This window comes from Rhinopithecus bieti, unplaced genomic scaffold, assembly GCF_001698545.2.
Source record: "Rhinopithecus bieti isolate Rb0 unplaced genomic scaffold, ASM169854v2 scaffold_19276, whole genome shotgun sequence".
In the NCBI taxonomy this organism is placed as follows: Eukaryota; Metazoa; Chordata; class Mammalia; order Primates; family Cercopithecidae; genus Rhinopithecus; species Rhinopithecus bieti.
This window is the reverse complement of record NW_016809527.1, coordinates 568788-592437: the sequence shown is the minus strand read 5'-3', so window position 1 is coordinate 592437 and position 23650 is coordinate 568788. Positions and strand designations below refer to the sequence as shown.

At 40.3% G+C, this 23650-nt stretch overlaps 1 protein-coding gene across 1 annotated transcript in view; it reads left to right on the top strand.

The window, feature by feature from the left end:
• The window catches only part of BRINP1 (BMP/retinoic acid inducible neural specific 1), a 206334-nt gene extending 186168 nt beyond the window's left edge, over positions 1-20166 (top strand). The window contains exon 8 of the mRNA XM_017889683.1: positions 18568-20166. Coding sequence (XP_017745172.1) covers positions 18568-19708 — 1141 coding nt within the window. The 3' untranslated portion in view covers positions 19709-20166. The remainder of the gene's footprint in view (positions 1-18567) is intronic.
• The last annotated feature ends 3484 nt before the right edge of the window (positions 20167-23650 follow it).

The following is a 23650-nucleotide window of genomic DNA, read 5'->3' as shown; positions in this document are numbered from 1 at the left end:
CAGTATACAAAGGTTTCCTTTTCTTCACACCCTCACCAACATTTGCTATCTCTTGTCTTTTTTATAATAGCCATCCTTATGGGAGCAAGGCGATATCGTATAGTGGTTTTAATTTGCACTTCTCTGATCATTAGTGCTGTTGAGTACCTTTTCATATTCCTGTTAGCCATTTTTATGTCTTCTTTGGAGAAATGTCTGTTCAGGTCCTTTCTTCATTTTTTAAATTGGGTTATTTGTTTTTCTGCTATTGAGTTGTAAGAGTTCTTTATAAATTTTGATTATTAATCTCTTATCAAGTATGTGGTTTGCAAATACATTTTCCCAGTCTGTAGGTTGCCTTTTCAATTTGTTAAATATTTCCTTTGCTGTGAAGAAGTTTTTAGTTTACTATAGACTCATTTATATTTGTTTTTGTAGCCTGAGCTTTTCGTATGATATCAAAAAAATCATTGTTAAGGCCAATGTTGAGGAATTTTCTACCTGTGTTCTCTTCTAGGAGTTTTTTGGGTTTCAGGTCTTCCAATGAGACCTTTTTTCCATTCTGAATTGATTTTTGTGTATGGTGTAACATAAGAGTTCAATTTCATTGTTCTGCATGTGGAAATCTAGTTTTCCCAGCACCATTTATTGAAGAGACTATCCTTTTCCCATAGTATTCTCTTGGTGCCCTTGTTGAAAATTAGTTCACCAGTTATGATTGGATTTATTTCTGGACTCTCTATTCTGTTCCATTGGTCTATGCTTCTGTTTTTTATGCCAGTTCTATATTGTTTTGATTACTATAATTTTGTAGTATAATTTTAAATCAGGAAGCATGATGCCTCCTACTTTGTTCTGCTTTCTCAGTATTGCTTTGGCTATGTGAGTTTTGGTATTTTGGGATTGCTTTTTCTATTTCTGTGAAGATTGACATCGACATTTTTATACGGATTATGTTAAATCATTATATTGCTTTGAATAGTGTGAATATGTTGATAATATTAATGTTCCCCATCCATGAACACAGTATCTTTTCATTTATTTGCATCTTCTTTAATTTCTTTAATGTTTTATAGTTTTCAGTGCACAAATCTTTAACTACCTTGGTCAAATTTATTCCTAAGTATTTTTTTTTTTTTGTAAATGAGATACTTTTACATTTCTTTTCAACTAAGTTATTTGTGTGTAGAAGTGCTACTCATTTTGTATGTTGATTTTGTGTAATTCAACTTTACTTAATTGATTTATTAGTTCTAATAGATTTTTGTGGGGGAATCTTCGGGGTTTTCTGCATATAGAATTATGACACTTGCAAACAGAGTTTATTCTGCTTCTTCCTTTCTGATTTGGATGCTTTTTTATTTCTTTTTCTTGTCTGATTGCTCTTGCTAGTACTTCCAGTACTGTATTGACTAGAAGTGGTAAGAGTGGACATTCTTGCCTTGAATCGAATGTTAGTGGAAAAGCTTTCAGCTGTTTCCTGTTGATTATGATGTTAGTTGTGGGTTTTTCATAAATGCCCTTTATTATATTGACAAACTTTTACTCTATAGCTAAGTTTGTGAGTTTTAATAAGAAAAGTTTTTTAACTTTGTCAAATACTTTTTTCTGCATCAGTTGCGGTAATCTTATGATTTTAATCTTTTATTCTGTTAATGTGATATATGACACTTATTGATTTGTATATATTATACCAGCCTTGAGTTCCTGGGATAAATTCCACTTGGTTTAGATATGTTGTTAAATTCAGCTTGCTGATATTTTATTGAGGATTTTTGCATCAATGTTCATTAAAGACATTGGTCTGCAGTTTTCTTTTTTTTGCAGTGTCTTTGTCTGACTTAGGTATCAAGGTGATGCTGGCCTCATAACATGTGTTTGGAAGTATTCCCTCTAGCTCTAGTTTTTGGAAGAGTTTAGGAAGTATTGGTAACAATTATTTTTTGAATATTTGGTAGAATTGAGCCATGAAGTCATCTGGTCCTGGGCTTTTCCTTGGTGGAAGGTTTTTAAATACTGCTTCACTTCAATCTCTTTGTTAATGGTCTGTTCAGGTTTTCTTTTTCTTCCTGATTCAGCCTTCGTAGGTTGCATTTTCCAGGAATTTATCCATTTCCTCCAGGTTATCCAATTTGTTGGCATATAATTGTTCATAATAGTCCCTTATGTTCCTTTTTATTTCTGAGACATCTGTTGTAGTGTCTCCACTTTCATTTCTGATTTTATTTATTTGAGTTTCCTCTTTTTTTTTAGTCTAGCTAGAGGTTTGCTGATTTTGCTTAGTTTTTCAATGAACCAACTCTTGGGTTTATTGATTTTTTTCCATGACTTTTGTATCCTCTATTTGATTTATTTCTGTTCTGATCGTCATTATTTCCTTCCTTCTGCTAAATTACAGTTTAGTTTCCTCTTCTTTTACTAACTCCTTACTTTATTTGGGATCTTTCTTCTTGTTTATTATTTATTGCTGTAAACTTCCCTCTGATAACTTCTTTTGATGCATCCTGTACATTTTCATATGTCATGTTTCTACTGTTATTTGTCTCAAGATATTTTTCAGTTTCCCTTTTGATTTCTTCGTTGACCCATTGGTTGTTGAGGAGCATGTTCTTTTATGTCCACATACTAGGGAATATTTCAAGATTTCTCTTGTTACTGATTCTAGTTTCATACCATTGTGGTTGGAAATAATACTAGATATAATTGTAATATTATTGAATTTGCTAAAACTTGTTTTGAGGCCTAACATATGGTCTATCCTGGAGAATGTGCCATGTGCTCTAGAAATGAATGTATAGTCTGCTGATGTTGAATGAAATGTTTTGTATATGTCTGTTAGGTCCATTTGGTCTAAAGTGCAGTTCATTTTCAGCATATTTTGGTTATTTTTCTGTCTGCTTGATCTATTCATTGTTGAAAGCAGGGTATTGATGTCCTCTACTATTATTACATAGATATTTATTTATTCCTTCAGGTTCATTAATATTTACTTTATATATTTAAGTGCTCCAATGTTGGGTCCATATATATATTTATATTTGCTATGTCCTTTTGATGAACTGATGCTTTTATTGTTATACAATGGCCATCTTTTTTTCTTGAAATACTTTTTTTACTTGAAGTCTATTTTATCTAATGTAAGCATAGCAACCTCTGTTCTCTTTTGACTACTCTTTGCAAGAAATGTCTTCTTGCATCCCTTCACTTTTAGCTGTGTGTCCTTTAAACTAAAATGGGTCTCTTATAGGTAGCCCATAGTTGAATCTTTTCTTTCGTCAATCTACTCAGCCACTCTGTCTTTTGATTGGATATTTACAGTCAATGTCATTATTGATAGGGAAGAATTTACTCCTGGTATTTGTTAATTGTTTCCTGGTAGTTTAATAGATCCTTTTTTTCCCTTTCTTCTTTGTTTACCTTTGTGGTGTGGTGATTTTCTGTAGTGCTAATCTTTGGTTTCTTTCTCTTTCTCATTTATGTATCTCTGTAGTATTTTCTTTTTTCTTTGTAGTTACTGTGAGGCTTGCATCAAATATTTTATAGTTATAATAGACCATTTTAAGCTGATAACTTAAATTTGGTGGCATATACCTTTTACCTTTACCCTCCCCCTAATTATTTATATTTTTGTTGCCACAATTTATATGTTTTATACTGTGCATTCCTTAAGAAGTTACTATGGCTACAGTCATTTTTGGTCATTTTAACTTTTAACTTTCATACTAGAGATTTGATAGATTTGTATATCACTATTACAGTCATGGGATAGTCTGAATTTAATTATGAATTTACCTCTACCAGTGTGTTTTATGCTTTCATATATTTTCTTGGTAGTAATTATCATCCTTTCACTTTTAGCTGAAGTACTCCCCATTTTTTTTTAAAGATGGGACTGTTACTCTGTTGCCCTGGCTGAAGTGCAGTGGCATGATCATAACTCACTGTAGCCTCAAACTCCTGGGTTCCAGTGATCCTCCTACCTCAGCCTCCCAAGTAGGTAGGATGACAGGCACATACCATCATGCTTGGCTAATTGTAATTTTTTTATGATTATTTTTAAAACTTTTGTAGAGATGGGGTCTCACTATGTTGGCAAGGCTGCTCTTAAACTCTTGGTCTCAGCCTCCACAGTCTTTGAGGTTACAGATGTGAGCCACCATACCTGGCTCTAAACATTTTTTCTAAGGCTGATCTAGTGGCAATGAATTTTCTCAGCTTTTCTTTGTCTGGGAAATCCTTTATTTCCTTTTCATTTCTTTGCTAGGTGTAATATTCTTGATTGAAAGTTTTTTTATTTTTTTCTTTCAGTGTTTGAACTGTATCATCCTATTATTTCCTGGACTTTTAAAATCATTTCTATGATGTCATTGATATTTTTATTATAATGTGCCTTGTGGAGGACTTCCTTGGGTTGAACCTTTTGGGAACCTATGAGCTTCATTAATCTGGATGCTCATATCTCTTCCGAGACTTGGGAAATGTTTAACAATTATATCGTTAAATAAGCTCTCTATGCCTTTCTTCATCTCTTATTCCTCTTACACTCTCATCATGTAAGTATGTGTTTGCTTACTGGTGTCCCATAGTCTCACACACTTTATTCACTCTTTTAATTTATTCAATTTTAAATTCCCCTTTAGTGGGTTATTTTAAAAGACTTATTTTCAAGTCCAGAATTTCTTTCTTTTACTTGATGTAGTCAGCTATTGAAGATCTTAATTGTGTTTTTTAATTCATTCATTGAATTATTCAGCTTTAAGATTTCTCTTTGGTTCTTTTTAATGATATCTTTTAATGATATCTTTTGTTGAATTTCTCTCAGATCATGAAGTTTTATTAATTTTATTGAATTACCTGTCGACATTCCCTTGTATCTCAATGAGTTTTGCTTTTAAAGATCATTGTCTTGAATTCCTTTTTAGTCAATTCACAATTTCCATTTTGGAGGACTTGTTATTGGATAATTATTTTGTTCTTTTGGTGGTGTCATGTTTCCTTGTTTTTTCATGTTCCTTGTGTCCTCATGTTTATATCTGTGCATTTAGTGGACAATCACCATTTATAATTTTATAGAGTAGCTCTCATAGTAAAAGACATTCCTCTGCAGGTGAATTCTATAGTGTCAGTTGGGTAAGGTGCATTAATTCTGGTTCTGGGTGGGTGCACTGGTTGTAGCCATCATGCAACTTCTTCAGTTATAATCAATGTCAGAAATTTCTGTAAATACCTTAATAGCCTAGTCTACAAGACTTTGTGGCAGTGGTGGTGATAAGGTAGATTGTTAAGGTTATTGGCAATAAGGGCTTCAGGGATTCTGTTGTTCTCATTTTTTCCCACAGTGCGAAGACTTAGCTGAATTGAATTCCTTTTGGAGTTGGGTATAATATAGGTAACAGGCAGCCACAGTGGCGCTGTTTTCAAGGACACAGGTGCTTCGAGTGGCAATGGAACTGGGGTCCTATGATCAGTGTCTTGTTTAATACTGTGGCCCATGTGACATGGGTGCAGGTTTACTTTCTTAGCTTTCGCACCAAGCAGAGGATTGCGATTCCAAGGCACTTCAGTAGCTCAGGCCCAGATGGCAGGGATGTAACAGTGACTCTGATCCTGCATATTGGGACACAGCACTGGTATGCTGTAGGGACGAAGGGGTGTTCCAGAGGCTCAGGCTCTGGGGAGCAGGATACAACTGCAATTTGGGTTGGAGAGCCAACAGGGCACAAAGAAAACTTGGGCGTCGGGAGAGAGGGTACTGCTTAGTGGTGACTCTGGACCCTGGAATGGTGGGACATAGCAGCTACCCAAATCCTGTGAGGCTGGGTATATAAAAGCAAGAACCAAGAATGGCAAGGCATGGCTATGGCTTGGGCTCTAGGGTTCAAATAGCAGTGCAATGTTGGCTTTACTATGCATTGGACGTAGGGCCCCTCAGTCGTGCATACTCCAGAGGGCTGATCCAGATCTAGAGAATTGGGGTGCTGCAGCAGTTTGACATAGTGGACAAGGTGATACAGATCAGCCATGGCTGTGCTTCCCTGGGGGTCAGGTACCATGTGGACTCAAGCACCAGGGTTGTGGCTGCTCCCTGGGCCAAAGCTCCATTTACCTGAGACTAGGTGGTTCAGGGTCTAAGTGTGCAAGGCTGCTTTGCCAGCTTAGGCGTGGCTTTTCTGCTGGGCTGGAGCACCTGGTCTCCAAGGGGTAGAACACCACCAGGGCTTAGACACTGAGGTCATGGCTGCTTGCATGTGTCAAAGCTTCAGTTTCCTGGGGCCAGGGTACAGGTTGATTCAGGCATCCAGAAAGTGAAGCCTCTCTCCTGACTTGGGTGTGGCTTCTCTCCTGGGCCAGAGTACCTGGTCGTGGAGGGGCAGGGTGCCAAACTGCAGCTATTCCCTGGCCAAAGCTTCATTTCCCTGGGGCTGGGGCAACAGACTGGTTTAGGCACTGAGGGGACACAGCTGCCTTACCTTCCCAGACATAGTTTCTCCACTGGGACAGACTGCCTATTCCTCAGGGGGCAGGGCACTGCCTGGGCTTGGGTGCCAGGGTCACAGCTGCTCCACTGAGCCTAGGGTGTGACCCTGGCATCTGAGCCCATGCAGTGCCCTGGGCTCGGGTGCCAGGAGCAGGGCACAGCAACAAATGAAATGGGGGAGATGGAGTGCCTCCCAGGCCGCTTGTTCCCCATGGATAAGGAACTGCAGCAGCTTGGCTGGGGAATGGAGCATTACTGTGTATGATCGTAGTGCAATGATGTCAGTGCCTCAGGGATGGAGAAGTGCAGTGGCTACTGGCCACTAGAGAAAAACACACTCTAGCAGGGGCTCTGGTTTCAAAATGTCACAGTGCAGTAACATGTCGAATAAAAGGGTTGGGGGTAGGATACAACATGGGCTTCTTTTCTGGAGTAGTACAGCCGTGCAAACTCCAGGCAGTTCCCTAAACTGGGCTCAGGGCCCATGAAAACTTTTCCCTGCAAGGAGAGGGTTCACCTGGTTCTGAGCTAATCCAGACTGGGGAGAGGAGGTAGCAGAGACAAGATGTTTTGTTTCCTTCTCTATAGAGTCATCCTGCTTTTCTGTGCCTCACAGGGTTTTCACCACCCCCTTACTGTACTTCAGTGCTGTCCATTAGTCACTTTGGTCAAAATTTAGTTGTTTGTTCCTTGTTTTGGTCCTTTTATGTGTTGGGGAACAAGTGTTAGCCACCTCTAGTCAGTCATCTTGCTGACCACAAGCCTGTGATACATTTTATTACAAAGGGGAATGTACTCTTCAGAGATGTTGTGAGGAAATATTTTGTAATGCAAGATTGTCCTTTAAAATCTAGTCAATCAAGATTGTTGTTTAGTGGATTTATCTTAAGGTTTCAGCCCCTGTCTAGGTGCATATTTTGTTGTTGTGTGTTGTCATTGTTCTTGTTATTGTTTTCTTGGTCTTCTTGAAAGCTGGTTTAAGTGGGGGCAAATGTCCCATAAAATACTATTATTCTATTATTTGGAGAGGTATATAGATACTGTGGGTACTGAACGAGGGAAGGGGAGGGATCCTACCAGTTGGTGGGTATTCCAGTTATGACATAATCCCCAATGTGCATTCTACAACTGGGGAACTACCACAGGAAGTATCCACTGATTCACTGTGAGATGGACCTGAGCTAAAACTGCATTCATCACCTGACTTCTGAAAACTCTTATTCTGACTGATAGACCACAGTGATATTTTGCATCTCCTGGAATTAATGTCAGTTTAGAGCCAGTGTGCAAAAGTCTTTGGAAAGCATTTTTATTTCCTTTTCTCACTCAGTACAGTCACCCGGGTAAGATGTTATAGGCCTCTTTAGAGAAGGCTGGGAGGAAGATAAACGGTATAAATTTTGGGAAGTGTGCAGCTCCTTCCTCAAGAGGAATATTCTGGTTCTGGGCTTCCAGGTACTACTTGTGTGACCGCAAGCAGGTTACTTAATGTCCCTGGACTCTATTTCTCATCTGCCACAGGGACCAGGCCTTGCCTAAGTGTTATTTAGCTTTAAGGTTCTGGAACTGTCACTATAAACTCACAGGCAACTCCCCCCAGGAAAGGTTGCTACTTTGATAGCCCCTGGCTACTGATTTTTGTGTGCATGCCTATGTGGAGTGGAGAGCAGGGGGTACAATTTGAGCATCCAAGACTTAATCTGAGTGTATATTAAATTGTCCTATAAATAAGAGGCACAAGCCCACAGGTGAATTCAGGCTAGCTCAGGGCATCTGGCTGTTGATCACAAGTGCTTAAAAGTGTCCTTCTAACTATGTGGCAATGAAGCTTTTAGCTGAGAGTATCTTTGAAACTTTTTTTCTATTTATGGGCAGAAAAAAAAAAGGTAGTGAGGTGCAAAATGATGGCAACCGAGAGTGTACAGTCTAGGTGAGGAGCAGGGAGATGTGTGGCAGTGGCTGAGCTTCGCTGCGAGCGCTGTCCTGGGTTTATTTAAGACAACACTAGTAGGAATCTCTCCATTTTCATCCATGCTTGTCATTCTGCATTTGTAGCAAGTAGGGCAATTGACTCACTTGGCTGACGCAAGGCAAGAAACTAAGCATCTCCAGTTCCTTTCTGTTGTTTTTGGTTTTTTTCTTTCTTTTTTTTTTTTTCCCCCTGTGGCTGGGAAGTAGCTTCCTGTTTGGAATAGAATCTGTAAGCTCGGGGATTTAGTCAAAATAGACATAAGTCTTATAATTTCTATGGATAGCTCTTTTTAATCCTCTGTCAGAGCCGTCACCCAATTCTCCTGCCTGCCTCCACCCTCCAAGTCCTGCCAACAAACTCACGCATGGGTGAGTTTTAGTCCCAGTGATGTGACAAGTCACTAGTGACCATCAGGAAGTTACTTCTCTTCTCTGAGCCTCAGTTTTTTTGTATCTTTAAAATGAAATTTTAATGATATGAATGAAATGATACTCTCTCAAGGCAGCCTGGGACACAGATAAATTGTGAGGATCAAAATTAGAGAACAAACAGAAGAGCTTTAGAAAGTTTGAAAGTGATATGAAAATGTCATGTTTTTCTGCCTTATTAATATCATTCTGATTGTTTTAAAGGACAGTCTTTTCAGTAAATGTTTTACTAAAGTATTACGTACATACAGAAAGTGGAAACCACATAAATGTGCAGGAAGATGAATCTTTACAAAGTGAATTCACACATATGACCAGCACCAGATCAAAAACTAAGGCATTCTCTGCACTGTACAGCCCCCCTATGTCTTCTTCTAAGCCTTACCAACCTTCTCCCCAAGGGAATTATTTTTTCCACTGCTTCATCCAGTGTAGGTCAGTTTTGCTTTATATATGAAATGAACTCTTTGTGTCTAGTTTCTTTCACCTTTTCCTCTTTCTATGAGATATTCCTCCATTTTGTTTTGTGTAGTTGTGGCTCATTCATTCTCAAAAATATTTTATTGTGTGTGTAGAATTCTTTTCTACTGCTCATAGTCATTTGACTAGTTTGGCATTATTCCAAATAGTACTGTAATCTTACACATGTCTTTATATATGCTTTTTGGTTGAGTGCATATTAGGCATGGAATTGCTGGGATGTACTGTATTCCTATGTTCAACTTAGTGGATACTTTAATGCATACTTCCAGTTTTCTGAATTTGTTGAAGCAAGTTTTGTTCCTAGCAGTAGCCTAGGAGAGTTTCAGTTGTTCCACAACCTTGATGACTTAGTACTTACCTTCTTTTTAATTTTATATTCTAATTTTATTTTGCCATCCTGCTGAGTAATATATCATTGCTAGTTTAATTTGCATTTTTCTGATAGTGAATGAAGTGGAGATTCATTGCATATTGACCTTTTGAATATTCTTTTTGATGAAGTGCCTGTCCATATCATTTGCCTGTTTTCCCTTTTGGTTATCTGAATTTTCCTCACTGATTTGTAGTTGTTTATGTATTATCTTAGTCTGTTCAGGCTGCTATAATGAAATACCAAAGACTGGGTAGCATATAAGTAGCATAAATTTATTTCTCACAGCTCTGAAGGTTGGGAAGTCCGAGATCAAGGCACTGGTAGGTTTGCTGTCTGGTAAGGGTTTTGGGTTCACCTTCTAACTGTGTCTTCACTTGTTGGAAGAGACAAGGAGTCTCTCTTATGTCTCATTTATGAGAACACTAATTCCACTCATGAGAGCTCCACTTTCATGACCTAATTAGTTCCCAAAGGCACCACCTTCTAGTATCATTACCTTGGAAATTGAAATTTCAACATACAAATTTGGGGGAGGGGATACACAAACTTTCAAACCTTAGCACGTCTTATACATACAATCTCTTGTTGGCTAGAGGTATTGCAAATATATTCTGTCATTGAAAGTTGTCTTTTCATTCTATGGTATCTTTTGATGAATCTGTTTTAATTTTTGTATAGTCCTGTTATTCAATTATCTTCTTTTGTGGTGAGCACTTTTAAGAAATCTTTGCCTACTGTCATAAAGATGCTCCCCTATATTTTCTCCTAAAAGTTGTTTTGTTGCTGTTGTTGTTTTCCTTTTTTCATTTAGATCTGCAAACTATCTGTTTTGATTTAGGAGTACAGAGGAAGTTAAGTGTCAAGATTTATGTTGTTTAATATGGATATTCAACTGATCCAGCAGCATTTGTTGAATTCTTTCCCACTCTGAGTTTTTAAATCTATAATTACTGATTTCAAAGGGATCATTTACTATGTGAGCTCAAGAGAAACATAGTTTGTTTGCATGAGAGACAGTGTGTACCTAATATATGTTAGAAACTTAATGCACATCATCTTATCTGAGCCTTGGAACAACCTTGCAAGCATTGTATTATTATTATTCCATTCTGTAGTTGAGAAAACTGAAGCTTAGAAAGGACAAGCAATTAACTCAAGGTTAAATAATGAGTAGCAGAGCTATGACTCAATTTTTATTATTATTATTATTTTTGGATTCCAAAGCTCATGTTAGCTCTTTCTTCTTCAAGTATGTTGGTGACAGCATTCATTAGAACTATGGAGACTGAATAACCAATGAGTTGAAGATATTAGGCTATAATCAACTCAGCTGTTTTAGTAACCAAGAGGAATAATTTTACTGAAGACATTTATAAAGCATAGTTTTTCCTTGCCCTCAGTAACAATCATGGTTAGTAATGGTCAGTCATTACTTCTTTTCACTGGAAGTCTCTCTAGATCTTTGCATATTCCACCCTAGCTCTTAAGACAAAGTGAAAAGTAAATATTACCTTCCGCATTTGACAGATAAGAATATTGAAGGTCAAAGAGGCCAGGTGACTTATTTAATAAGCAAGGCCAAATATCCAAATATCCAAATAGCAAGGTCAAATAGGGGTAGAGAAGGGCCCAGCACTTATTTAATTACTTCCTCACCTATGATCACCCCTTCCCACTGCCAAGATCATAGATCTAGATGACCATTATTGTACTTCAGGGTTAAGGCCCATTAGACCCTGGGTAGCCCCCTCATATTTCATAGCTTTTTGGTTGGAGTCTGTTATTATCCAGTCTAACTACTGCTCAAGAAGAATAAACCACTCTTATAGCCCTCCACCAGGGAGTTTCCTGCTGTTTTTAGCCTTTCTGTCACCGTTGAGAGGCTCCGGGCACCTTCCTTCACTTGTCTTCCACACATTCATGCCCCAAAGCAAAATGCTGAATTTGAATATGCAGCTGATGTTGCCTGTCACCTCCTTCCCAGACACAGAACTGTGTAATTGCAAAAATTGTTTCATAATCCTCCTCAATTAAACTCCTGACAACCTAATTTTAAAGACCCTATTGGATTTTTTACATTGATGCTCTTCTCCTTCTTCCTTCTTCCCTCTTCCTCTGCGCTCTCTAGTAAGACGTGTATTACCTTTACTCCACAATTGAAAATTAGAAAATAGCTTCAGCATGACAAGGGGCTATAACATTTTCTTTTGGTATTTCTTCCTTATTATTATGAGCTACTCAAGGAGGCTGTGACACCATGTGAAGAACTGAGAGAAAGAAAAACATGTTATTAAAGCAATGTTAGAAACTCAAAGAGGGTAATGATTAAAAGCTAAATATTTATCGGGGAAAAATAGTGAACAGAGTGAGTCTGATGGCCAGTTATAATTCATACTAGCACATCCATACTATTTCTGAGGCTCCTTTCAGTGGAATCTCAAGCATTCTGACACCATTGAGTTGATGTATTCATCTCTTATAAATACCACTTCTTTAACACACACACACACACACACACACAGTCACACACAGCACAACTAAAGAACAGTGCATCATCAGAAACATAAAAAAAAACAGCTGTTTGTCTTCTCACTTTAGTCTGTGGTCTGTGGAATATACGTTTTGTGAAGTCACAGAATTACTCAGACACCCAATACAATGTCAAAGAAATGCCAAGGAGAAAGCAAAAGGCATAAATAAAAGAATAATGCAGAACTCCAATTTCATTTTTTTCATTTCCTCTGTACTTTTAAATACACACTCCTGGTAGGCAAATGGGAGTTATGGATTATAGCTATCTATTTTAACCTAGATCTGTTTTTCTTCCTCTCTCCTTGGCACTCGATTTGTATGATCTCCCTTAAAATGCCACTGGCCCCACACTGTATTCCCATCTTAGGCAAAACCTCCAATTAAAATCAGCAGGGAGTTTGCTTGAATTAGGAACCCCAGCCTGAGCTCCCCATCCAGGGGGTTCTGAAAGGGAGATGTGTACCTTTGAAAGCACTGATGGAAAGCCCTGGGTGGTGGAGGCTGTCCTCGAAATGACGAGCGAATCCATGCTGTGTCACCAGGAGACCTGTCAGGTTGCCAGAAATTCCTGGCGGAGGCAAAGACAGAGCCTGCAGGGGGTCAGCTGAGGTGTTTCCATGGTCCAGAGCCTCTTTCTCCTCCAGTCGGGGGTTTAGAGGGCAGGGAATAGAGAGCATGGGCATTGAGGGAGTATTGGGTTTGGATCCAGGAATCCTGAACTTTGCTCTGCTACTCCCATGCTGTGTGACCAAGGTGAGTCACAGTCTCTCTGTGGCCTTCAATGCCCTGATCATTGGGATAAAAATCACAATGGAATCCTATCTCATGGGGCTGATGTGAGAATAAAGGGGTAACTGCCACAATGTAGAAAACACTTAAGAAACACTGATTTTTTTCGACCTCAGCAACCAAGTCTCTGAGTTCAGGCCTGAACATGAGAAAGACGAGGATTTCCAAGGTTTCTTCTTGAAAGTTCCCTGCTTCTAATGGTCAAAACTGCTTTATTCAGAGCCAGTGTGAGTACCTATCAATCAGGCTCCAGGGTTTTCCTGTTTAGAAATGAAAATTCAGCTTCCTTCTTTCTCCTACTTCCTCCTTCCTTCTCTCCTCTCAGCCCCCTATCAGAATGAATTGAAATCCCATCCAACAGAAAGATGCTGATTTGGATGTATTGCATCTCAGCTTTGGCTGCAGATGGAAGATGCTTTGGATCCTTAGGGACAGAGTAAAGCACTTTAAAACCTGCTCCTCCCTGCCTCACACTGACTGGCTTTCAGTGAGGCTGTGTCAGCCTTTGTGAGACCCTCCCTTCTGGAGCAGCCTATTAAGCTGCTTCTCTGTTGCCAGGGTTGAGGCAGGCTGTCATCAACTAGCCTGGGAAATGGTATGTGTAGATCTCAGTCCCTCCTATCCCTGATCCCCAGCGTCTCCCTGTGCACTTGTCGGGAGCCCCAATTATCTGTGAGTGGAGGAGAGGGACCCTGGCAGATCCAGAGGAAGCAAGGAATGTGATAATAGGCCCTTCACAGGTGCAAACTTTCAGTATTTTTCCATTATTTCAATATATTTCTTTTTTTGTGTCTTGCTTTCTTCTTATTGCTCACCTTATCATTATAATTTTACATTATGATACCTAGAAGAAAGTGCACTGATGCCAGAGGTAGAGAGTTTGGTATTTGAATGTGGGAAGTACCTTTGTGATCTCAGACAAGTTATCTCACTTCTCAAGGACTCATTTTTCTTTGTCTGTAATATGGAGGTGGTTTCATGTGCTATTCAGGGAGACAGTATGAAGAGCCTCCAGCACTATGCCTGGTATACAGTGAGAACTCAATAGTTGTAAGTCACAGATGCCCTCAGCTGGTTTAGGGTACTGCCTGCAATTGAACCTTGCAGAGTTTATGACTATCCATGATAACTACTGAGAGAACTGGCTGGAGATGGAGAAGGTATAGGAGATTGATTTGATTGAGGCTTTTTCCTCATTATTGCAATTTGCTTGTATTCAAAAGAAACACACACACATACAGACACACACACACACACAACGAAATAAGCTTTTTTTGGTTCTAATCTAAAAATGAAATATTGAAAAGCAAAAGAAAGTTTGTTGACCTTGGGGATCAGGACTCACTGGTAACATTGCTTTACCTCTCTGCCCCCACTGTCTCTGCAATTGGCCTCTCTAGAAAAGGAGAAGAATGGACAACTAGCCCACCCTCAAGTGGCCCATCCAATAGTTGAATTAGGACCCCCAGCCTGGGCTCTTCCCCAAATCTGTGAGTTAACACAGATGATGCCTTGGCTGCGTCTCTGTTTCTATCCGACCCACTCTAATTTCACTCCATCTCATCTTCCCTGTCCAGTGTCTCCTCCATAGCCTGTCTCTGCTCATTTGCTCCACATTTCCCCACCATCTCCAACACCAAGTCCTTTTCTCCACTTATCACCCTTCCCCACTCTCCACCTTTCCCCTCTGTTTTCTTTCCTCTTTCCCTCAGTCTCGTGCTCCCTGCTCCCCGTGAACACCACCTGCTTTCTAAGTCCTCTTGCTGTATCATTAATGCCTTCTTTGATACAGCCCACAACTTCATGATTATTCTGAGGTCAGGAGATGCAGGTGCCATGCAGCTCGCGAATGTATCTCAGAGGCCCTCTGTCCCCAATTCCTCCTGCCTGACAGGGCTGGAATCCTAATTTGCCATTAGCCCCGTTGCTTATTGCAGCATCACCAGGAACTTTCATCTTTTTATTTCCCTCACCGAGGATTCTGAGAGTTCAGCTACAATGAAGCATTGATTCAAGGAGTGGGGGCTGTGGTCCTTACAAAGGGTCCCAATGATGAGACACGAGAAAGGGGGCGCTCTACGGGGTTATAGAATGCCTTGCAGATGGGAACAGAGGAACTCTAAATGGGGTACTGTCCTGTCACTTGGAGAGGGAGTGACAGGGGCAAGTGTAGGCCATGTGAAAGAGGCATTTTGAAATGACACTCTCGTCAGATGGAACCACGCAATCAGGGCCGTGTGGAGGGCCCCTGCAGCTCACAAAAATACCAGATGACTCATACCCAATATTCAGTCAATGTTCTGGTTTGGGAGGTGGGAGCCACAGAGCTCATTATTATTCTAGCTCCGTTTCCTGAAGGCTGGGCCTGCTGCTGTTCTCCAGGCTGTAATAGGATTGGTCTCACGAAGCAGAAACTGGGGAGGCCTGGAGCTGTGTGGGTGGATGGTACGGAAAACGAATACTGCAGTCCTGAGGGGAGACGGAGAAGTTTGTTTTTCCTTTTTTAAATGAAAACTAACAAGAAAAATATGAATATTCTTTATGCATTCATTCATCAAACATTGATTCACTCAGCAAGTATTTGTAGAGCCAGGCCCTGGGCTAGGTGCTCAGAGAAGGAGGGACCTCTCCTCTCCAGCCTAAGAGCCTGGAGGAGAAACTGACAAAGAAACGAGGGGTTTCAATACAGTGTTTTTGATACTGTCAGGGAGGTTTTATCGCCAGGGCCGGGTAGTTCTGTGGATTTGAAAAGGAGAGGGTTTCAAGGAGCCCTCTAATTATTCCGCCATTTTCTCCCAACTGATAAGCAACTCATTGAAAGCAAAGCATGCTGGGAAGCCATTTCAACAGTATCCATTTTCAAATGGATATAACAAAATGGTTTTCCTCAAACTCCAGAGCGATAGTGAAATCCCTGAGAGTGTCTCAATACCTTCAAAGGAAGAGCTTATTCTCTGGGATAAGAGTACTTTTTATTATTACCTTTTCCATAATTGCTCTGTGCCAGGCTCTTTTAAGCACTTTAAATATATTATCTCACTGAATCCTCTCACCAGCTGCCTAAGATGAGCTTTATTATCCTCATTTTAGATATTGATACTGAGGCTTAAAGAGATGAAGTGACTCGATCCTGGTTATAGAATGCAGCTTTGAACTCAGCTCTGCTTGGGCCAACAACCATGCTTCTCAACATTAGGCTCTACTGCCTAATTAGGCTCTTGGTGTTTGTGGTTTGGGGATTGTGGCTCATCAGTGGAAGTGATAGAATAGATGGATTGTTAGCATTTCCTACCACAGAGAGTACAATGCAAATTAGCTTCTGTTTCTACTTTTATAAAATGGAGATCAGGAACCACTGAGAACATCATTATCATCATCATCATCATCATCACCATCACCATCACCATCACCATCTCCACAGCACACGACAGCCTGAAGAAGAGTGCTCTTGACTCTCGCTTGACCGACAATGCAAACAGCCACAGCTGTGAGCCAGGAGACTACTCTCTGATTGTTTGACTCTGAGTCCATCCTTTCACCTCTGAGCTTCCATTGCCATGTCTATGAAATATTGCTGACAGTCCCTTTGCAGGAATAACAACTGCTAACTTTTATTGAGCTCTTAATAAATACCAAGTTTGAGGCTAAGCCTTCACATAAAAATTCATATAATCCTCACATAGCTCTGTGTGGTAGGAATGATTAGGAAGGTGAAGAAAACTGCCCAGCATTACCTCAGCTTGCAGGTGGAGAAGTCAGGATTTTGAGCTGTGTCTGACTGACTTCAAGTCCCAAGGTATTTTTAGGGTGTTGCTGTGAGGCTCAAGCAAGAAAATGGGAGTGAATATACCCTGTGCAGGGTAAAAAGTGCTAGACACACAAGGGATTATTGGTAGCATGGAAGACAGCCAAAGGGTGACTTGCAAAGGAAAAAAGGAAAGATGAGAGGCCTTTAAGCTGACTGCCTTGCATATTTGTTCGTCCTCTGATGCTGCTTCTTATCTGATGGAATATCTGTCTTCATTAGAACGTTTCAGTGGCTGAAATCAGGTTATAGACTTTGGTATCATTTATAGTGTTGAGGGCCTGTGAGGAGGGGCCCAGAGGCTGCAATAGAAATGCAACTGAATGGAGAGTTTGGAGCTCTGGAAAAATGCAGGGAAATAACCCCTTTCTTTTTTTTTCTTTCTTTCTTTCTTTCTTTTTTTTTTTTTTTTTTTTTTTTTTTTTTTTATTATACTTTAACGTTCTGAATACATGAGCCAGAATGGTGCAGATTTGTTACATACGGTATACATGTGCCACTGGTGGTTTGCTGCCAACCCACTAACCCGTCATTCCTACATTAGGGTATTATCTTCCTAATGCTATCCCTCCCCTAACTTCCCCAACCCCCAACAGGCCCCGGTGCTGTGATTGTTCCCTCACACACCGTGTCCAATGTGTTCCTCCTTGTATCAACTCCCACACTTATTAGTGGAGAACATGCGGTGCATTTCGCTATTCCTGTTGTTTCGTATTCTGTTCTTACATTAGTTTGCTGAGTATGATGGTTTCCAGCTTCATCCATGTCCATGCAAAGGACATGAACTCATCCATTTTTATGGGTGCATAGTATTCCATGGTGTATATGTGCCACATTTTCTTTATCCAGTCTATCATTAATGGGCATTTGTGTTGGTTCCAAGTCTTTGCTATTGTGAACAGTGCTGCAATAAATATATGTGTACATGTGTCTTTATAGTAGAATGATTTATAATCCTTTGGGTATATACCCAGTAATGGGATTGCTGGGTCAAATGATATTTCTGGTTCTAGATCCTTGAGGAATCGTCACACTGTCTTCCACAATGGTTGAACTAACTTATACTCCCACCAACATTGTAAAAGTGTTCCTGTTTCTCCACACCCTCTCCAGCATCTGTTGGGAAATAACCCCTTTCCAACATGTTCTGAAAAACCACCATGAGAATCATGTAAGACCATCAGTAGGGAAGCACTACATGATTTCTAGAGTATGATAAAATATAATTTGTTTTTGTTGAAGTTGTTAGATGTTACACACCCTCATGGGACAAATCTGTAATGGGGGTTGAAACATGTGGTTTCAGTTAAACAAAATAATCCCTAAGGTCTTTTTCATTGCTGATTGTTTACAATATGTTGTCATCCAGAAGGGGTATTTGAGTCTAGACACTTTCATTTCCTGAATCACACTTCTTTGGGACTAGTGTGTAACGGAATCACAGAACTGGAAGGACCCCAAAGAACATTTACTCCACTCTGTTCACTTTGCAGATGAGGACATCGAACATTAGGAAGGTAAAGTACCAGGCCATGCAGCTGGTTTGTGGCCTTATGAGGAGCTACAATGTAGTTCTTACGTTTATATTCGATGCCCTTGCTATTGTTGCTGCTCTGTCCAGTCCTTTCATCCTTTGGGCAGCTCCAGTTCGCATTATCAGTTGGATAACTGTAACTCACAGACCCACTCATGGTGGTTAACCTTCTCCATTTTTCCTCTATTTCCCAGGACAATTCAGCAGTGGCTTGCAAGGGTCCAGTCGCTCCTCTACTGTAATGAGAATGGGTTTTGGGGAACCTTCCTGGAGAGCCAGCGGAGCTGCGTGTGCCACGGCAGCACCACGCTGTGCCAGCGCCCCATCCCCTGCGTGATAGGCGGGAACAACAGCTGCGCCATGTGCAGCCTGGCCAACATCTCCCTCTGTGGCTCCTGCAACAAGGGCTACAAGCTGTACCGAGGCCGCTGCGAACCACAGAACGTGGACTCGGAGCGCAGCGAGCAGTTCATCAGCTTTGAGACCGACCTGGACTTCCAGGACCTGGAGCTGAAGTACCTGCTGCAGAAGATGGACTCGCGCCTCTACGTCCACACCACCTTCATCAGCAACGAGATCCGCCTCGACACCTTCTTTGACCCTCGGTGGCGCAAGCGCATGTCCCTCACTCTCAAGAGCAACAAGAACCGCATGGACTTCATCCACATGGTGATCGGCATGTCCATGCGCATCTGCCAGATGCGCAACAGCAGCCTGGACCCCATGTTCTTTGTCTATGTCAACCCTTTTAGCGGGAGCCATTCAGAGGGCTGGAACATGCCCTTCGGGGAATTTGGCTACCCACGCTGGGAGAAGATCCGTCTCCAAAACAGCCAGTGCTACAACTGGACTCTTTTGCTGGGCAATCGGTGGAAAACATTTTTCGAGACGGTCCACATCTACCTACGTAGTCGGACTCGGCTACCTACCCTACTGCGAAATGAGACTGGCCAGGGCCCCGTGGACCTGTCCGATCCCTCCAAGAGGCAGTTCTACATCAAGATCTCGGATGTGCAGGTGTTCGGGTATAGCCTGAGGTTCAACGCGGACCTCCTGCGCAGCGCGGTGCAGCAGGTCAACCAGTCCTACACACAGGGAGGCCAGTTCTATTCCTCTTCGTCGGTGATGCTCCTCTTGTTGGATATTCGGGACCGAATTAATCGCCTGGCCCCTCCTGTGGCCCCGGGGAAACCCCAGCTGGACTTGTTCTCCTGTATGCTGAAACACCGCCTGAAACTGACCAACAGCGAGATCATCAGGGTGAACCACGCCTTGGACCTGTACAACACGGAGATCCTCAAACAGTCGGACCAGATGACAGCCAAACTCTGCTAACCCGGGACTCCTTGCCATCGACTTTCCCTGTTGTTGTGCACACACAACAGAACAAAATGAAGCAAAACAAAACAAAACAAAAAAACCCACAAAAATTTGTAAAATGTAATTAATATTCAAAGAAAAGGAGGAAAATCTTCATTTGTTGGAAATGAAAACGTTCTAGCAACTGTATAAAACCGTTGGGCATGTTTGTTATTTCTATACTCTGTCATGAAGAAGGGTCTCAGCCTTTTTTGGAGCATTGAGGGAGTTGCTTCTTAGGCCTCAGGTGCTGTATTGAGGGGGGAGAAGGGAGAAAGCATATGCAATGAATTGTAAAGATCTCTGCTGTGCAGGTGCTAAGATTAAACACTAAAAAGAAAGAGAGATATATGTAATGTACAACTGACACTGCCATTTTTCCTTTTTGGAGGAAATGGACATAGATAAAGAAGATATTTCTTCGGTTAAGATTTCTTCCCTCTTTATGCTTAATTCCGTGTGTGTGTGTGTGTGTGTGTGTGTGTGTTTTCTCTTCTTTTTGACTCTTTCTCACACAGGGGTGGGGATACAGTGACACTGCAATCTTATCCATAGGGCATCTTTCATTCTGAATACACTAAAACTAATGGAAGCTGGCCAGTAGGTGGGATTAGGAAGGGGTCCATTCACATAATCACAGGACAATAAGTAGTTTTGGATATCAGCTCATCAAACTCCTTAGTTTGAGAAATAGGCTCAGAGAGGAATGACATGCCCATCATTATACCTAGAGTTACTGCCTGAATGAGGGCTTGAACCTCACTTTCTGACTCCCTTGGCAATGCACCTTCTTCCAAATTACACTGGCTGCTTTTGTATTTTCTCCTTCAACGTAGTTGCCAAGGGATTATTTTTTTTCGGTCTGAGGTTGTTTAGAGAGAGAGAGAGAATGTGTGTGTGTGTGCTTGTGTGTGCTGAAGAAATTTCTCCTCCTCCTGGCTTTCCAAAAAAAAAAAAAAAAAAAAAAAAAAAAAAAATTGTTAACTTCCACAAGAAATTCTTTCTATATTAAAGGTAAAGTTTTAGTTTAAATTTAAATAAAATCAGTGACCAAAAAACAGGGTAAGTTTTAGTATTGCGTTGGTTTGCCAGACAGACTTCCCTAAGAAATATATATATGTATATCTGTCTCCTTTGATAATACACATGCGCATCTACCACCTACACCCACTCCCCTTCCCCACACACAGAAATATAAACACTGCCGCTTCCTTGGCATCTGTGAAATGGTGAGAGGCCTTATGAGGGTTAAATTAGGATGATAGACTAAGAAAGACAGCTTTAACTTGGGGGTTACATCAGTTTGAAAGACTAACAAAGACAGCTCATTTGAAAGCAGTTCTGTAAAGGATTTGATCAGACATCACTTCTTAGTCTCCAGAAACTCTGAGTTCATCTTTTTGTTAAGGTGGTACTTGCAAGAGGTGCTTCCTGAGCACCTGGATCCTCATTTCTGCATTGGCAGAGAAATGCAGAATCACAAAATTTCAAGGTTGGAAGAGAAAATAGAAATACTGTGATCTAAACTTCTTCCAGTGCAAATCTCTTCATCATTGGGAAATCACCACTATTCACTGACTAGATCATACCAGGGACAGGCAGCTAGCTAATTAGCTGTGTCTTCCACTTTCTTTGAATTATTAACATTATTTCATGGAAGAAGAGTAATAGCTCCCATTCCAGCTTGTGTTATAGACCAGATCTAATTGGAATATCCTTCCATACTTTGACCAGCTTTGCATACTTTCACCCACTGGCTCCAGTTCTGCAATGTGCATTTCCTTCTTATGGTAATGTCCTCCTAGGTAAAATACAAAGACCTATCTCAGAGGTTATTGAAGTCTGTGTTAGCAGGACACAAAGTGAAGACCATCCCTAGTGTAGCTTATTTTAAGATGAAATAATAGGAGGGTTTCAATGCATAGAGGCAAAGAATTATCTACTTTGTCTAAGTGTGTCTGGGAAGAAGATTTTTTTTTTTTTTAAGAATGGTAAATTCCAACTTTAATATTTCAGTTTTTAGTATGAATTAGCATATGTTCTATACCAACTTTCAGAGTGTGGCATGCACCTTACACTGACATAGTTATTTAGCCTCAGATTTTGAGAAAGTTCAATGCTCATTTAGGTTGAAAATCCTTTATGCCAGAGGTCACATCACAGCTTATCCATCAAGCATGAAATTTAGAAGAAGGCCAGTCAATGAGGAAACATTTCTTAAACACCTAACAGGTGAATGGGACATGTCAGAAATACATAGATTTGAAAGGAAATCATTCATGTTTTTGTGCCAGTCATACACTAATGAAAAAGACAGACACATAAACCAATTTAAGACACAATAGTAATTATAGTTTACCATGATCAGTGCTTTCATGCAGTCAGGCACACAGAGGGGAACACTGAAGGAGGTATTAACTCTTTGTGGGGTTGGAAAAGCCTTTCGATAGAGGACTTCCTCATTCTAAGTGTTGAAAAATGATCAGGAGTTGGGCAAGTAGAAAAGAATAGAGTGACCAAAGGAACAGTGGATGCAAAAACAATTATAAAGTATAAATATGCATTGCATATTATATATATATAAAGTATAAATATGCATTGCATATTTAAGGGTCAGTTCCAATAGTGATTTTAACAGGTGTTACTTGAAATAGTAAACCTACCAAAGAGAGTGAGGATTTTGACTCTATATGAGAAGTGGAAACAATTATCCATAATCTTTACCATTTAAAGAATGAATTTAAGACTGATGGTTCCTCAGTTCCCTCCCTTTCTTTTCTCCTTCATCTATACCTTCCAGGCACTTCCAAAGACTCCTAATGTAAAAATCCCTTGTATTTACACTGCACTTTACAGATTGCTAAGCAATCTTCATATGCAGTGTGCTACTTAATCCTTATCACAATTCAATTAGGACCTTCAATCTGAGTTCTTTTCCAGACTTCACCCACTGCAGGTGTGGGAAAAATTATTCCCTTCACCTTGAAAATATTAACTCAGTCACTTCATTTTACAGAAAGAATACAGCATTGTCTAATGACTAGAAAGGTCAGAGAGATAGAACAATTTTCAAGGAGCGAGAAGGATTTAGACATCAAAATATTTATTCTATGGTGACAAAAAAAATAATTTGCTATGAAAGGGCAAAAAGTTGTGTGGATTTCCAAATGTTTCCTGCTTGGGTCTGGCTGGCCCTTTGAGCTAATAAGGTTCCCCTCTAGCTGGAAGAGAAGCCTGAAGCCTCCAAGTGATATTTTAATTCAATTAGTGTCTTACCAATTTGATGCAGCAACCAAGGACCTATGGTGTCTGATTAATATGCTGATGCTAAGACACAAGAGTGAACAGAATGCCCATTTGGATAAGGCCTGGCAGCAAAGCATGGCATTGCTATGTAAACCACAGAAGGACATTAATTAGCTATCAAATAAAATCATTGGAAAATTCTGGACCCTGGCACATCTGCCCCCTTCAAAGAGAAGGGCAAGAAGAGGTCACACTAACAGCAAAGCTCCCTTAAGTGATTAAAATCAGAGTTACACAGAGACTACATGTTGCAAAGAGGAAGAAAGGTGGGGGAGCAAAACAGATGAACACAATAGGAATGAGTCTTAGGGATTATTCAAGTCCAAGAATATAATTTGGAATGTGGAGTATCTTGTTGGGTTGTCTGTACTGATAAAATGATCCAAATGATGAATATGTTATCCTATACTCTGTTCTGTAGAAAGAAAATGATAATAATGATACGGATCCATCCACTAGATGGTGATAAATGATCCGGGGTAGAGACCATAGAGTCCAAGACTGAGGAGTGATTAACCCCTAATATACTAGATGCAGATCCTGTAACTTTTAAGTTAATAGAGAAAAAAAATTGAAAAGAAGGCAATAAAAGACAACAAAAGAATCATTAAA